Here is a 16,024-nt window from a genome sequence, read left to right as displayed (position 1 = left end):
GCGCCCTGGCCGTCGTGACATTAGCCGCATGACAACTGTAATTATCCGTGACTCCCCTCAGAAGCATTGTGTGAGGCCAGAGGGGACGCATATAGAACTGTAGAGAGGAGAAGCTGAGGAGGGAAGGAAGAAGAGGGAGGAGAAGAGTTAGTTCCCATATAGGAGAGGGGAGGAGGTGACGTGACAAGGCAAAACAGGTTAAGCTTAAGTTCAAGGTACAGTACAGTACGTTGCTGCTATTTCTGAAAAATAAAGGCCATGCAAATATGTCAAGCGGGCAACTTACACAGGGCGTGCAGATGCAGAGCCGCATTAATTAAAGCGCACCGCAGTATCCAGGAGACACCACGGAAGCAGTTGACCGTCAAATCAACACTTCTGTATCCGCCATGTTAGCTTTGCGGCTATGGCATTGCTAGAGGTCGTGTATTTGATCCCAATCGCGGCAGCCGCATTTCGACGGGGGCGAAATAGAAAACGCACGTTAACTTAGATTTTAGGACAGGTTAAAGGAACATTACGGTGTCAAATTTATTCCGGAGTGCGCCACAACGGCTTGCCTCATAATCCGAGTGTAGTTTTGGCACGCACAGCCTCATAATCCCAATTCAAGTTTAATGCTGCTGCCACAATGCGATATGCCATGTGAGGAAATGACAACGCTCAAACGCTCCGAGGTTATAAAATATGGCGCACATCAACGCCTCAAGCAAACACATCTCCCTTTGGGTTCTGTGTACTACGCAGGCAAACAGCAGTGGTGCACGCAAGGTAACGTTTAACATCAACTCACTACTCTCACGCTAGCCTAAACGTTGAAGAAATTAAGCTTTAGCCGTCAACATCACCGCTAATTATCGTCAATCAAAGCATCCGGCACGGAAAGCTTCGATCACATCGATTCCCACAGTGCGTGGGGTCTGCATAATTTTTTGCTGAGTTAATAATGTCACTTTATGTCCTTAATTCCCGAACGGCAATGTTTGCTCTATAGTTAATTAAGCAGTTATATAAGATAGAATTATTAATTATCTGCCATATTTTGCACGGTACCGAGTTTCTTGTGGTCACGAAGACGCGTCACCTGATAAAATATCGGGAAATATCCCCGCAAATTAACCTTTTCGTAAAATTCTGTGAAGCTGAAACAGGGCACTGTATTTGTGACATGAAGTCACACAACAAGAACAACAGGAATAGAAGGAGGAAAAGAAGAAAGGAACGGTAGGAAGGTCAACCAGATGCACGTCCGGTTGGCTACTCTACAATGTGGAAGGAGTTTAAGGGAAGAAAGAAAAGGATAAGGAGGGAATAAGGTACTATAAGGGTGAATACGGGCGGTTGTTCATAACATCACGCCTATAATAATCGCTCACTGAGGCCAATCGATCTTACGAACCCAGCAGTTCCCGCGTCTCTTTGAAAGCCTGCGATCCGTCGGGCCATGGTTCGAGAATCTTAGTCTCTAAATACGGTCTGTTGTCTAGTCGGTTTAACACCCTCCGAACAACGTCACTTTCGTTGTCTTAGAGATTAGAAAAACACAACACGTGCTGGATTGTTTCTTCACAATTGCTTGTGTCTCAGATTGGTGTTTCGGTCATTCCAATAAGGAATGCGTAGGATTTCGTAAAAGCCATCCCTAACCATAGGCGGCACAGTAAAGTTGCATCACGGTGGGAGAATTTCGATGGAATCTGCAGCGTCAGTGTAGGATGCGGCCGGTGGAGACGGCAGTTGGAGAAATTCGGGGTGTTCCACAAAGTTTCAGTCTCGGTTAGAGCAAGTAAACGAAGGCCTCTTGCAGCGTCTGTTCTTGATAAGGGTGTAGGAATTGTCAGGGTTTTTTATGGACTGACCGGGTAGCATCATCAGCAAGGCCATTTCCGACGACACCACAACGCCCCGGAAACCATTGGAAGAAGATGTCATGTCCGTTTACGAGGGCTTGATAGATAACCTCTCAAACAGCAGTTGTTCATGGGTCGTGAGTCGTAAGGCTGAATGGAAACTCTGAAGGCTGCCTGGAGCACGACCCACTTTGGAGATTTGGCTTGTGCGATCTAAGTAGAAGCGGTACGTAGAGCGGCAAGTTATGTTGCCGTAGAGGTCGTTATATGGGACACTTTGAACGTAATTGTCACTTCTAGGGCCGGGAAGATAACGGTGCCTGTGAAGCTGGGAGCTGAGACAGATGCATTTGTGTAAATGTGCGTTTTTTGTTCACATGCCTCTTTCAGTAGCGAAAGTGTGAACTGACGTAGAGCCACTGTAGAATGACGGGTCTTCGTAATTCAGAGAATCGTGAGGTGTACTTGCGGTTGTCGTAGGCACCACAAGATTACAGTGGCCTTGCTGCTGCGTAAAGCCCGACGGAAGGTAGCCTTGATGTGTCGCAAGAAGTTTGGAAAATGTTGCTTCAAGTCCTTGGGCTGGCAAAGCAGCAGTATAGTGACTGGGTAATGTGGGCTTTAAGGTGGTTCGTCGTTGAATATGTTGTAACCAAGTAGTATCTAGCAATCATGTTTCTTGCGTGAGTCTAAGCGCATCGTCGTTGCCCAAGACATTCGCAGAGCCTGGCTTTGCAAACTTTCCAGGGTAAGAATATTTGTTTTATATTTGTTCGCCAAAACCGCCAAACTATACCGTAAAAAGACCAGAAACATTGCCCTGTACAGATGCAGCATGCACGTTACCGAAGTGCCCCAGGTTTTTCCGCACAGGAATTTTAATATATGTACAATCGAAATTAGTCTCCGCTTCAGGTAGATGCAGTGAGAGCTAAATGAAAGGTCGCTCTCAATAATCGCACCTAAGAAGCGGTCAGACTTCTGGTATTTGATACATTGGCCATTGAGAGAAGCAGGATACGGTGTCATGGGATTGCGCGTAAACGCGATTAACGCGCATTTTTCAATGGAAACAACGAGGCCTTCCTTGTTTGCAGAGGTACTAACAAGTTCCGGTGGCTGCCCACTGAATTCAGAAGTACATCGCTTTGGCCTAGTTGGTATTTACTGCATATGATGTGTTCTCTCCCTCTGTCCCCGTCTTTTTTGCGGTCAATATGATATGCCCACTGAATTCTTGCACGCAATTCAAGAAGAGTCATCGCATAAGACAACAGACAAATATGATCAGAGGACATTGGTAGGTGAATTGTCTTGGGAAGTATTTCAGCAGGGCCAACTACAGTTAGGTTAAAGAGAATAGGTTTGAACACCCAGCTCTCTGGGACGCCACCGTGACAATAACAAAAAAGTGACAAAGATACGGTTAGCTATGACTAGATGACAGTACTCTTATTCAACACCACGAAACTCATACCAAATCAATACAAACGATAAAAACTGATAAGTACAACACTGTATACATGCTGACAACAGACAAACCATGGCGGGACATAAGAGAACCGCACGAGCGCACCGCACATGAAACGTTCCGCTCAGGCGAGTAGTTTAGCAGCCCCTACTGAATTTTTTTGCTCGCACTTTCCTGCAATTATTACGTAGGATATTGACGAAGCTGCAGCCGACCATTCTGCGGCACTACACATCTGGTACATTGTGTACATGAGCTCGGGCTGCTGGTTACCTGAGCATTCTTCACCATTTACGCCCAATCAAGGTGGCGGAAAGAGTGGGCCTCCAGACATGGCTGACACCCCCCCCCCCCCGCTGGCACTCCCTAGCTGGCACGCGGTGTGGCCCTTGTTACTAAGCTACTGGGACTGAAGTCGTCAGTGTGGAGCCGTCCAGCGCGCGACCAGTTTCTCTTGCGGGCGGCACTGGCTGTTGTGCGCGGGTGACACGTCTCGCTGAAGATTATGACGTCCCAGTGAAGCACGTACCGAACGAGATGCTGTAGAGTGAACAGCCGCTTTGCCTAACTGTCAGGTGCTTCTTCCCAGCGTTACCGCTGACTGATCAAGGCTCGCCGATGAGCTCCAATCGGCCGAGCACGATGAAATACCGCATGCGTTGCGCGTCTCTTGTTTCTCGCGATGGTTTCTTGTGGTGTTAACCAGCGCTTCTTGCTGTCTCTTGCGCGTACGGGCAGCTCTTTGAAGAAGATGACCTCAACCGTGTTTATCTGCCTTCACTTCCTTCGGCGATTCCTCACTCAGTGCGGAGCCAACAGCCACGCATTCGGCCAATGATTACGTTGACATTTTAGCATACGACGAGTCCGGAGACTTACTCCTGATACGATCCGTGCACATATCAGATTCATGGAGCGCTAGCGCTTCAAGTACTAAAGGATCTGGTGCCTACATGTGCCCCGGCGTTCATGAATTCCGCAGCCGCTTCACCGACTGCTGCGGACTGAAAGTGGTGACGACCTCTAAACGTGATGGTTTAGTGTCGCATGCCCGCACAGAGGGCTAGATCCTCGGTGAAAAAAGAAACGGCACGCATCCGCAGTGTACTACGGATCAGGCTGCGAGCGCATCGACTAAAACATTGCCGGGTGCAGCTCGGAGGCAATCCGCTACGGAGGCAATCCAGTGAAGCTCCCGAGCTTCACTGGATTGCCTTCGTAGCGGCTCGGCTGGCGGAGACTGCCAAGTCGAAGCAGTATGGCGATCTGCTGCGATGTTATGCGATGTGGTGGAGCCGATGTGGTGGATTGCGATGCGCCGAGCGGACTTTGGACGGCACGAGAGCGGTGGTCGCCATGCGCTCCCCAACGTCTGGCGTGGAGCCAACGGCGGCTGGGCACGACTGGCCACGACTGTTTCGTGAAAGCGGTGTATTTTACGAGGTCCAGTCGATAAGCGGTGCTGGTCGGGCTCATCGCAGGCATACGCGAGCCGGTGGAAAACAGCAAGCAATACTGCGCTCCATACTGGCCAGGAGCGGTACTTGATACCTTCGTAGTGTCCCACGCTTTGGCTCCACCTCGAAGGGGCCAAGGCGTGTGTGGCGGCGCGTGCGTGCGTGTGCGGGTGTGTGTGTGTGTGTGTGTGTGTGTGTGTGTGTGTGTGCGTGTGTGCGTGTGTGTGTGTGCGTGTGTGCGTGTGTGTGTGTGCGTGTGTGTGTGTGTGTGTGTGTGTGTGTGTGTGTGTGTGTGTGTGTGTGTGTGTGTGTGTGTGTGTGTGTGTGTGTGTGTGTGTGTGTGTGTGTGTGTGTGTGTGTGTGTGTGTGTGTGTGTGTGTGTGTGTGTGTGTGTGTGTGTGTGTGTGTGTGTGTGTGTGTGTGTGTGTGTGTGTGTGTGTGTGTGTGTGTGTGTGTGTGTGTGTGTGTGTGTGTGTGTGTGTGTGTGTGTGTGTGTGTGTGTGTGTGTGTGTGGATTCAGCTGTTCAGTGGAAAACATGGCCGGGAGAGCGCGAACGCCATCCCTTAAAGGCTCAAAGTTAGATAGTGTCCAGGGACAGCTGTGTGGTATTGAAAACAACCTCAAGTGCGTCTTGCAGTTCCAGGTATAAGAAAGAAGACTCACCTGTCTACTTTGGCTTTGAGGCAAGCAGCTCGAGATTGTTCGCACACTTTCTAGTTTGACCGCGTCCACATTTATATTCAGACCAGCTCCACCGGCACAGTGGTTATACCATCGCGATCAATAAGCATCCTATACAAGATTTCTCACGCCACAACATCGACCGGTTTGGAACTTAATGCCCTCCGAGGTACCGTTGATTATAATAACAACCACCGGGTTCGTCGGTGGCCAATATTCTGCGACTTGAAGGCGGCCTTACAATATTTTCAGCTCTTCGTCGCGGGTCCTGTGAGCAACTCGTGTCGGAGATATGAGAAATGCACCATCATGTCATAGCGAAAGAACACGACGTCCTGCTTCAGTGGCTGCCTGGCCATTGCGGTACCTCTGGCACCGAACTCACTTACCAAGCTGCTAGGAAAGCAGACGAAGGAGCAACGCTTGTTCCTCTACCTTTATCGCGGACTGACGCAGCCCAAAACTTAAGCAAGCTAGCGCACCGTATGACAGTGGAGAAGTGACGCACTCCTGAATTCACCCAGCATCAACTGCATTCCCTCGACCCATCTATGCAACCGCGGCTGTTATCCGGGCTTCCGCTTAATGATGAAACAATGCTTTGCCGCTTGCGCTTGGGCATTGTATTCGCCAATGCATATACGTATTTAATTGGAATGGCTGATATGGCCAATTGCAATGCCTCCGGTGTCGAGGAGACTATAGAACATCTGGCGTGTTATTGCCCATCCTTTGAAAATGAAAGACATGAGCTCTACACAGCTCTGAATCAGTTAGATAGAAAACAGTTGACCTTATACAAGATCTTGGGACCATGACCTCGCATATCGTAGCTACAAAAGGCCACAAAAGCGCTGCATCGATATTTGAAAGCTGCTGGACTGAGTCACCGTCTGTGATCCGGCCTGAGTGACTGATCGATATCCCCAGTGGACTTTCTCTTATTCTTTTATTATTTCCCTCCCCTTTTCGTTTTCGCCAGTGTAGGGTATCCAACCGCGCTCAGTCCTGGTTAACATCCCTATCTTTTATTTATCATTTTCTGTACCTTTCTCTCGAAAACGCCCTGCTGCAATGGCTATATCGTGTTGTCGGGCCAGGTATTGCGAGCGCTGAGCACGTTGGCTGCTTGCACCCACAGCATGGGGTCATTCGGAAATCGGTGCAATCCGGTAGCTTGAGGCGGCCGGTGATGCATAGGTTACAGGCGAGAAACCGAGGGTAGCTGAAACGATGGATTTCAGTTGGTGCGACAGCAGCGAGACGGCTCGGAAGACGTCCGCCGAGCTGCCGACTGAGCCACCATTGATCCAGGGGCGGAACCGCGCAAACTGAGGGAGCGGCAGTGACCACAGTACTCGTGGCAGCCGGACCAGTGACGAAGGAACCACGAACGGCATCCCTTGATGGCCCAAAGGTACATGGTGTCCTGGTACAGTAATCCGCGGCATGGGGAGTGTGGATAGCGTTCCTTGGCCGCAGGAGGCACTCAAGACTGGGAGGATCCATGTCCAAGGCCACGTGGATGGCATACCTTAGCTGCTCGGATGTCGATGTAGACAAGGCACGGGCAAGGCCTGCGTTGCAGTCCTGCCAAGGAGCTGCCGTGAAGGCTTGGACGCTGTCCCCGGCCGGTACCGACTGCGAGTGCAAAAGGACTCGACCGCTTCGAAGGATCGCGGATGGAGGTGGTTTAAGATCCGATCGCTCCGCGTTGCGCACTTGCTTCATTGTAAAGGAGCAACAGAGACAACACCGTTCACCAGGCTCGCTGTTTTATTCTTTTCTCATCGTCTTCCACGCACTGGCTGTGGGAGCGCCATAATACTACTGTCCACTTCGTCTTCACATGGCACATACCCTCATATCGAGGTATGGGGATCCATTAAAGGAGGAAGATCGGTGGAACCATGGCATCGGTGTGGGTAATTTACGACCCTTGCACTTCTGCCGGCTCCTCGCGTCTTGGCCGCGAATTAGATAAGAAGGACCTGCTAAGGTGCGCAATGCTATTTGCTTTGAAAGCAAACCAATGTAACCTCCTAGAAAGCAGGAAGGGCTTTGATTCGGTGGAGGTTATCAAATGCAAATAGAGGTTATCGCGAAAACGAAGTTCACACCTGTAAGTGCGAACTTCGTTCCGGTTTCGCGAGATTATTATTCTGGGCATAAGCAAGGAACCTACTGCACGCTCATTTCTTAAAGCCTTCTACAACACGAGAAGATGCACAGATTGCGTCAGCGATAATTCTGTGTGTATATATGGAAGCGAGATGTGGCCTTTTGATTATTTTTCTTTGCCGCAAAGGCCCTGTGGGTATGCACAATTTATTGTGCACTCCTGTGTGTTTTCTCGGGGACTGAAATAAATCATTTGTGAGTGTAGCCTTCACTGTGTCTGGTCTGGTGCTCTCTTTGTTCGCTTTTATGCGCAATGCAATGGCTTAATCAAGTACGAACCAACTATCCTAGGAACAAGCTATAAATCAAAGCTTCGCTTACGCCATTCAGATACCTTGGAACACATATTTCGGCGATTAGCATTTTTTGGGAACATCACCGAGTTTTTGTTATGTATCCAGCATCTTCCCCCTACCCAGTGGCCCCAATTATTTACTAGCTTGACCCGGTAGGCTTATGCTCACTGCTGCCTCTGGCGAAGAAACAATATGAGCTACTGGGTGTCGCATACTAGACAACTTGCTGCCGGTTGCTGTCTGGCCAAGTAGACAACTCGGGTCGCTTGGTATGGCGCCCGAACAAACCACTCCTGTGCTGCCTAGATGATATGGGTACCCTTCCATTCTCAGCCAATACCCCAGAATATATGTGTCAAGGGGACGCAAGGGGCATGAATGGTAAATAAGCTAAAGGGACAGCGCCGGCCACATCAAGAGACTCAGCCTCACGTCACTTTCGTGGCACGTATAAAATAATGCTGCTTTATACATATGTGTATATATTGTAGTGGGTAATATGGATGTGGCACAGTGCGGACTGCCACCGCTGCGGCGCGAGACTCGAGCTCGGGCTGTTGATGCGAAGCGCTAGGACTCGTGATCTAGAGCTACCTGCGATCCCTCGAACGAGCTGCAATAAACCCCATTTCATTTGGTGGAGCTGCGGGGTAACCTTGAAAACGGGAACTCCGAAGCCGGACGCTACCGACTGCTGCGACCATGCCTGACGAAACCACCCAGGAAGATGCACCACAGCCTCCGACGGTCATCGTTTCCGGTGCATTGCGCCAGCGTGATCCTGCCATCTTTAGCGTCACCGATGATAATGACGTGGAGGATTGGTTGTCATCTTACGAACGGGTGAGCCAGCATAACAAGTGGGACGACGTCACCAAGTTGCACAACGTGCTGTTTTACTTAACCGGCGCCGCGAACCTCTGGTTCCGAAACCACGAACACGATTTCACAACGTGGAGCAGATTCAAGACAACTTTCACAGAAGTGTTCGGGCGCCCCGCTGTGCGCAAGCTTCGCGCAGAACAACGCTTACGGGGGCGCGCGCAACATCACGGTGAAACGTTCACAAGTTACATCGAAGATGTGATTGAACTGTGTAAACGCGTGAATCCGTCAGTGGCAGAACAGGACAAGATAAAACACATTATGAAAGGCATTGATGAGGACGCGTTTCAAATGTTGTTAGCGAAGGATCTGCGTACCGGGGCCGAAGTTATCAATTTGTGCCAAAGTTTTGACGAGCTACGGAAACAACGCATCTTAGCTCGGCGCCCAACGCCTACGGAAGATTCGTTAGCAGCATTGGTTATTGGCGACAACCACACAACTTTACTGACGCAAATAAAAGAATTTGTGCGCGAGGAGGTCGCGCGACAGCTCTCCGACCACGGAGAAGCCTTCTCAAAATTTGGCTCTAGCAATCCGACAGGTAATTCAAGAGCAAGTGACCGAAGCTCTCCTACCTCCGTGTCAGCCGGCTCCCGTGGCCGCGCCTCTGACGTATGCTGAAGCCGTTGCACGGGCGCCTCGTCTGCTGGGATTCTCTCCTCCGCCTTCAGCGCCTCTCCAGCCGGTGTTCTCTCATCCACCTTCGCCTCGCCAGCCGGTGGCTCCCCTTTTCAGCGCACAGCAGCAAGGTACAAATCCTTGGCGCACTGCTGACAACCGCCCAATATGCTATGCCTGCGGTACACCGGGACATGTAGCGCGCTTCTGCCGCCGGCGCTTGCCGGCCTTCGTCGGCACCGCGCGACCACCCAGCTCCAGCTTCCGTATGCCTCAGCGACTACCACCGGAAGTCTACGCTGCTGATGACTTACCAGCACCGCAGTCACAGCTGTACGGTACTCGTCGCTCGCCTTCCTCTCGTCGGCGCTCACTCTCACCCATTCGTCGTTGGCCCAGTGCCAGCACTACTGAGGCGGAAAACTGATTTCCGCAGTTCCTGAGGCACGAACTGCGTCATCGTCGGAACATGAAAGTCCTCGTTTTTCCCCCGCTAACGTTATTGAAGTGTCCGTTGATGGCATCAAATGTCTTGCGCTCGTCGATACAGGTGCTGCTGTATCCGTGATTAGCGAGAAACTTTGCCGCGAATTACGGAACGTGACCATGATGCCTGCGGTACTATTGCGTAGAACAGCCTGTGCACAACAAGTTCAGCCAGTCGCTATGTGCACTGCCAGGGTGCTGATTCGAGACATTTTGTATTCGATTGATTTCTTTGTGTTAACTTGTTGCTCCCACGATGTGATTCTCGGTTGGGATTTTCTGTCGCGCCATCACGCCGTCATTGATTGTGCACGTGCTGAGATTCAGTTCTCCGTTCTGTGCGATTCGCCATCTCACGACTTTCAAGTTCAGGATGTTACCAGGATCTGTGTAGCTTCAGATACTGACCTTCCCCCTCACAGCGCGGTATTTGTCCCTCTTTCATGCGCATCGCTTGCCGAAGCGACGATCATGTTTTCACCCACTGCCGTCTTCATTCGTCGCCAGCCTATATTGTTGCCTTTCGCCCTCCTCACGGTTCACCGTGGGGCTGCTGAAATACTGATTTCTAACCCAAAATCGTACACTTTAGCTTTGAACTCTGGCGAGACTATTGGTACTATCCAGACTGTGGACGCTGACGTTATTGTGCATTGCCCTGTTCCCGACGACGTGGATACTGCCAACGTAACAGCACTGGCACCCCATGTGCCATCTAACCGAGTATCACCGGATGTTTTTTGTCCCTCTATTGCCGATGACCTCGAGCCAACACAACGTGAGCGGCTTATTACTCTTTTAAATGATTTTCACGCCTCTTTTGACTGCAACCAAGCGTCATTAGGCCGCACAAGTACCGTCTCTCACCACATTGATACGGGACATCACGCACCATTACGCCAGCGTCCGTACCGCGTGTCATCCACCGAGCGTCGTGTCATCGCCGAGCAAGTTGAAGACATGCTTGAACGTGGTGTTATCAAGCCATCCTGCAGCCCTTGGTCGTCTCCTGTAGTACTCATTAAGAAAAAAGATGACTCGATTCGTTTCTGTGTGGACTATCGTCGCCTCAACAAGATTACACGAAAAGATGTCTATCCTCTACCGCGCATAGGTGGCGCCCTGGATTGTCTTCATGGTGACGAATTATTTTCTTCTTTGGACTTGCGATCGGGCTATTGGCAAGTGCCAGTGGATGAATCCGACCACTCGAAGACAGCTTTCATTACGCCTGATGGCCTGTATGAGTTTACAGCGTTGCTATTCGGCCTCTGTAATGCACCCGCGACATTCGAAAGGATGATGGACAATGTTGTACGAGGCCTAAAATGGAAGACGTGCTTGTGTTATTTAGACGACGTGGTAGTTTTCTCCCCTGATTTCACCACTCACCTCGCTCGTCTACGCGAAGTCCTTACTTGCCTTACCATCGCCGGCCTTCAACTTAACTTGAAAAAGTGCCGCTTCGGAGCCCGCCAGCTGACCTTACTTGGCCATGTCGTGTCCAAAGACGGCGTCCTTCCCGACCCTGACAAACTTCATGCTGTCGCAGAATTTCCGCGGCCGACTACAGTGAAAGAGCTCGGAAGTTTTGTCGGTCTTTGCTCTTCTTTTCGATGCTTTTTGCGCAATTTTGCCTGCATCATCGCTCCCCTGACGAAGCTCCTGGCTGGTCCTGGTGACCTTCGCGACTGGACTCCGGCATGTGACCAAGCCTTCACCACTTTGCGTCGTCGGCTTACCTCACCGCCTGTTCTACGCCACTACGACCCGAGTGCACCGACTGAAGTTCATAACGACGCCAGCGGCGTTGGTCTTGGAGCCGTCCTTGCACAACGGCAGCCTTGCTTTCCAGAATAGTTGGTTGCATATGCGAGTCGTGCTCTCACGAAGGCAGAATCCAATTATTCTGTCACGGAAAAAGGATGTTTGGCTATAGTTTGGGCCTTAAACAAATTTCGCCCTTACTTGTACGGCCGTCCGTTCCACGTTGTGACAGACCACCACGCGCTCTGCTGGCTTGCATCACTGAAAGACCCGTCGGGGCGTCTTGGACGTTGGACTCTTCGGCTCCAAGAATTTGACATTCGAGTAATTTATCGGTACGGGCGCCAACATTCTGATGCAGATGCGCTCTCCCGTTCGCCCATGCGATCCGACAAAACGCCACCTTCATCCATAGAGTGCCCCGTTGGTGCGCTTGCTGTTACTGACATGCCGTCTGAACAGAGAAAAGATCCGTGGATTGTGTCTCTCATTGACATTCTTAGCAGTTCTTCAACATCTACATGCCCTCGAGTCCTTCGTCGCCAAGCCACCCACTTCGTGCTACGGGACGCCATCTTGTGCCTCCGAAACTATCAGCCAGACGGTCGCAAATGGCTGTTAGTCATCCCTCGCCATTTGCATTCCGACGTATGCACGTATTTCCATGCAGACCCACAACAAGCTCATGCTGGCGTCCTGCAAACCTACGAGCGGCTCCGCCAGCGGTACTACTGGCGCGGCATGTATTCTTATGTCTGCAAGTACATTCGGTCATGCGCAGCCTGTCAGCGACGCAAGACATCTTCTCATACGACAGGCCCTCTGCAACCTTTACCGTGCCCTGCACGTCCTTTTGATCGGGTTGGCATTGACCTTTATGGGCCTCTTCCATGCAGTGCTAACGGAAATCGTTGGATAATTGTCGCAGTAGACCACCTCACAAGATATGCTGAAACTGCTGCACTTGCTTCGGCTGCTGCTCGCGACGTCGCCGTATTCATCTTACGGTATTTCGTCTTACGGGACGGCACACCGCGAGAACTGCTCAGTGACCGAGGCCGTGTCTTCTTGTCCGAAGTTATTAATGAGCTACTCGCCGCGTGCCGCACTATTCACCGCACCACTACGGCGTATCACCCACAGACTAACGGTCTAACGGAACGATTCAACCGCACTCTTGAAGACATGCTCACCACGTATGTTGTGTCTGATCATTCCAACTGGGATGATGCCCTCCCTTTTGTCACTTACGCATACAATACCGCCGTTCAGGCTGCCACAGGCTTCTCACCATTTTTCCTTCTTTATGGACGTGAACCATCCACTACCTTCGACACTGTACTACCATATCACCCGGATGCCTCTGAATTCACCCCTCTTTCCGAAGTTGCTCGCCATGCTGAAGAGTGCCGCCAACTGGCTCGCTCGTTCACGTCTGATACCCAAGGAATCCACAAAGATCGCCACGACAACAATCAGCCCACACAGTCCTTCGCCGTGGACTCTCACGTCTGGCTTCGGCTGCGCTTCCAAGACCTTAGCCCAAAGCTTGCTCCGAAATATCAAGGTCCGAACCGGATCGTCGCGTGTACTTCGCCTGTGAATTATGTGGTCGAACCGATGACGCCATCATCGGACAAACGCCGCCGTGGCCGCGAGACGTCAGCCGCCTGAAGCCGTACCACAACCCCCTTACCGTATCATCACTTTAGGTCGCCAGGATGGCTCCCGAGCTCGGGCTGTTGATGCGAAGCGCTAGGACACGTGATCTAGAGCTACCTAAGATCCCTCGAACGAGCTGCAATAAACCCCATTTCAATATATATATATATATATATATATATATATATATATGTGTGTGTGTGTGTGTGTGTGTGTGTGTGTGTGTGTGTGTTCAGACTGAATGAATAAGATGTTATTGGTGGCTATGCCTACAGCAGGGTCCCAGAACTGATTTGTGCTAGCTTGCGAGTTTTCGAATGAAACATCCATAGCATTGCGATATATGTGGATGTGTAGAAAGGGATATTTTTTCCCTTTATGAACACTTTGGGACCTCAAAATAAAAATAATAATAAGGCATGGTAGCAATAATAATACCAAGAGGACACGCCTCCTTAAGGTTATGCTGCATTGCAATAACTTCAGTGATGCGCGCAATGACAAATTCAAGTGGTCAACTGTGGTAAATAAATATATATATGTGAACGCAAAACAATGTCGGGGAATAGATAAAGAACGAGTGCGAACAGGTTACTATAAGACGAGGCTTTATGAAGGCAGTACTAACCTCGTAAGAATGGCAATCCATTTTTAAACGGTTCCACATCGATAGCATACATTGGCCGGTCCTGGAATACCTTGGCAGCCTTGATGAAGCATTCTTTGATGAGCTCCACATCAGTGATAACCATGAAGGGCCTGTCACCTAAATATATGCCAAACACCTTGCCATATTGTTGAATCCACTGATCCATTACCTGCAGTTTGAAGTATGGTCGATTTTGGTTCACGTCACAAGAACAAGGCACGTTTTATTTAAGTACAAGAGAGAGAGAGCGAGAATTAAGAGAAGGAAAGACAGGGAAGTTAACAAGTAGCACAGGCTGGCTACCCTGTGCTAGGGTAAGTGCTGAAGAGAATAAAATGTGATAGAAGAAACAAATAAAAAAACAAAGTGAGAAAAATTCACACAATAACGTGATCCTAGACTCTGCAATTTTCTAACTCTGCCGTATAATTAACAGGCTCTTAAGAATTTGAGCAGAGAATTTTAGACCTTGAGTGCCGAAACCCGCCTGGACAACTGTCTTAGTCTCGACAGTCCTGCTTACGACAGCTGTGGATGCGAGGACACGATCAAGCACCTTCTCTAAGACTGTCCCATAACAATGTGGCAAAAAAAGCACGAACCCTTGCTCGAAAAACTTGGTGATTTACGCACAATGTGCAACAATGTAGAATATAAGGAAACTGCGTCTCTCGATATATGTGTGAATACTTTGCATCAGATATCAGCGGAATTGTAGGCATTACTTGGGCTGTTGAATCAGCAGGATCAATATGTGTGCAAACGGAGAACACGTTGCAGCGTATCCGAGTAGCAGTGTGCGTTAAATAAGGAAATTACAACTTCGATCAAATACTACTGGACTCGGATTTCTCGGCTGCTCGAAGAAATCATTAAGGTATTTGTGGTAACGGCCGTAGGGCTAGAAGTAGAAGGCCAAGTGAAGATCAATAGTTGCTTAACAATTAGGAAGCTACGTAATGGAGCGTGTGTTTCGACAAAGCGACGTAATTTCATCGAGGCAAGAACTGCTTTTGTTGGCAGCGTTTAATGACCCAGTTGAATTTATTGCAAGCTTCATTGGCTTGTGGGATAATTATGGAAAAACGTAAACGTATTGATGATGCCTGTCCGAAACGTCCTTTGCGAACAGCACCTACAGATAATAATTTCACTTTTCAGCGTATCACAAACCCACATTCTAAGGCAACAATAATGTAAACCTATTGCAAGCTATAGGGCGTTTTTCTCCGTTCAACCCTCTAAAAATATTCACAATTAAGAATAAAGGCTGCGAGTCGTCATGAAATGTTCAACAAAAAGTGGTTACAGCTACTATCTCGCTGTTTTACTGGAAGCTGGTTTCATGGTCACCTAATTTTTTTCACAAAAAACAATTTCTTCTATTCATTATATCGTAATTCTAATGGTCCCATCGTGAATAACACCAACCAATGTGGCACGCCACATTAAAGTGTGACGTTACTCTCCCGCTATAAGTGATATTGGTGGATATATATTACCCAAGTGGTTAAGTGACGGCGCCCTTCCTGTAGCTTGCGGTATTCTCGCGCCGAGGTGCCTGAGCTATCAGAAATTGGCTGCGCACAGTTTGAAAGGTGTATAGACTCTTTCTAGCCCATGCAGGACATAAAGGAGCTCACCCGAATACGATCTTTCTTGAGTTGTTTCCAGTTTCCCCATAGCAAATCCGCTTTGGGTCCCGGTACACCAAGCCTTTCAAATAGACCGTGCCGGTGACGTCGCCGTATCACCCAAACGAAAACGCTGCACACAACTACAATAAACGCTGCTTGCAGGAGCATCGCGAGCGTGGAAACCCTTTGACCGACTTCACCGGGAGGGGCCGGCAACTTGAGTCTGGAATATATAAAAAGAATAATTTTATAACTACACAAACCGTGCGCGATTGTGAATACAGCTGAACATTCCAAAATACGTGATGTCAGGTGCTGTGATGTCAACAGTGCGTGATGTACAGACGCTAAGCTAGTCTGAATGTCCTCTAAGCTACTCT

At 49.6% G+C, this 16,024-nt stretch overlaps 1 protein-coding gene across 1 annotated transcript in view; it reads right to left on the bottom strand.

The window, feature by feature from the left end:
• The window catches only part of LOC142591187 (cytochrome P450 3A6-like), a 40,557-nt gene extending 24,837 nt beyond the window's left edge, over positions 1-15,720 (bottom strand). Inside the window, exons 1-2 of the mRNA XM_075703554.1 lie at positions 15,651-15,720; positions 13,987-14,176 (exon numbers count right to left, since the gene is read on the bottom strand). Of these exons, the coding sequence (XP_075559669.1) occupies positions 13,987-14,173 (187 nt within the window). The 5' untranslated portion in view covers positions 14,174-14,176; positions 15,651-15,720. The remainder of the gene's footprint in view (positions 1-13,986; positions 14,177-15,650) is intronic.
• Positions 15,721-16,024: the final 304 nt, after the last annotated feature.

Source organism: Dermacentor variabilis, chromosome 8, assembly GCF_050947875.1.
Source record: "Dermacentor variabilis isolate Ectoservices chromosome 8, ASM5094787v1, whole genome shotgun sequence".
NCBI lineage: Eukaryota > Metazoa > Arthropoda > Arachnida > Ixodida > Ixodidae > Dermacentor > Dermacentor variabilis.
Note: the sequence above shows the minus strand (reverse complement) of the source record. Positions and strands in the feature narration are given on the sequence as shown.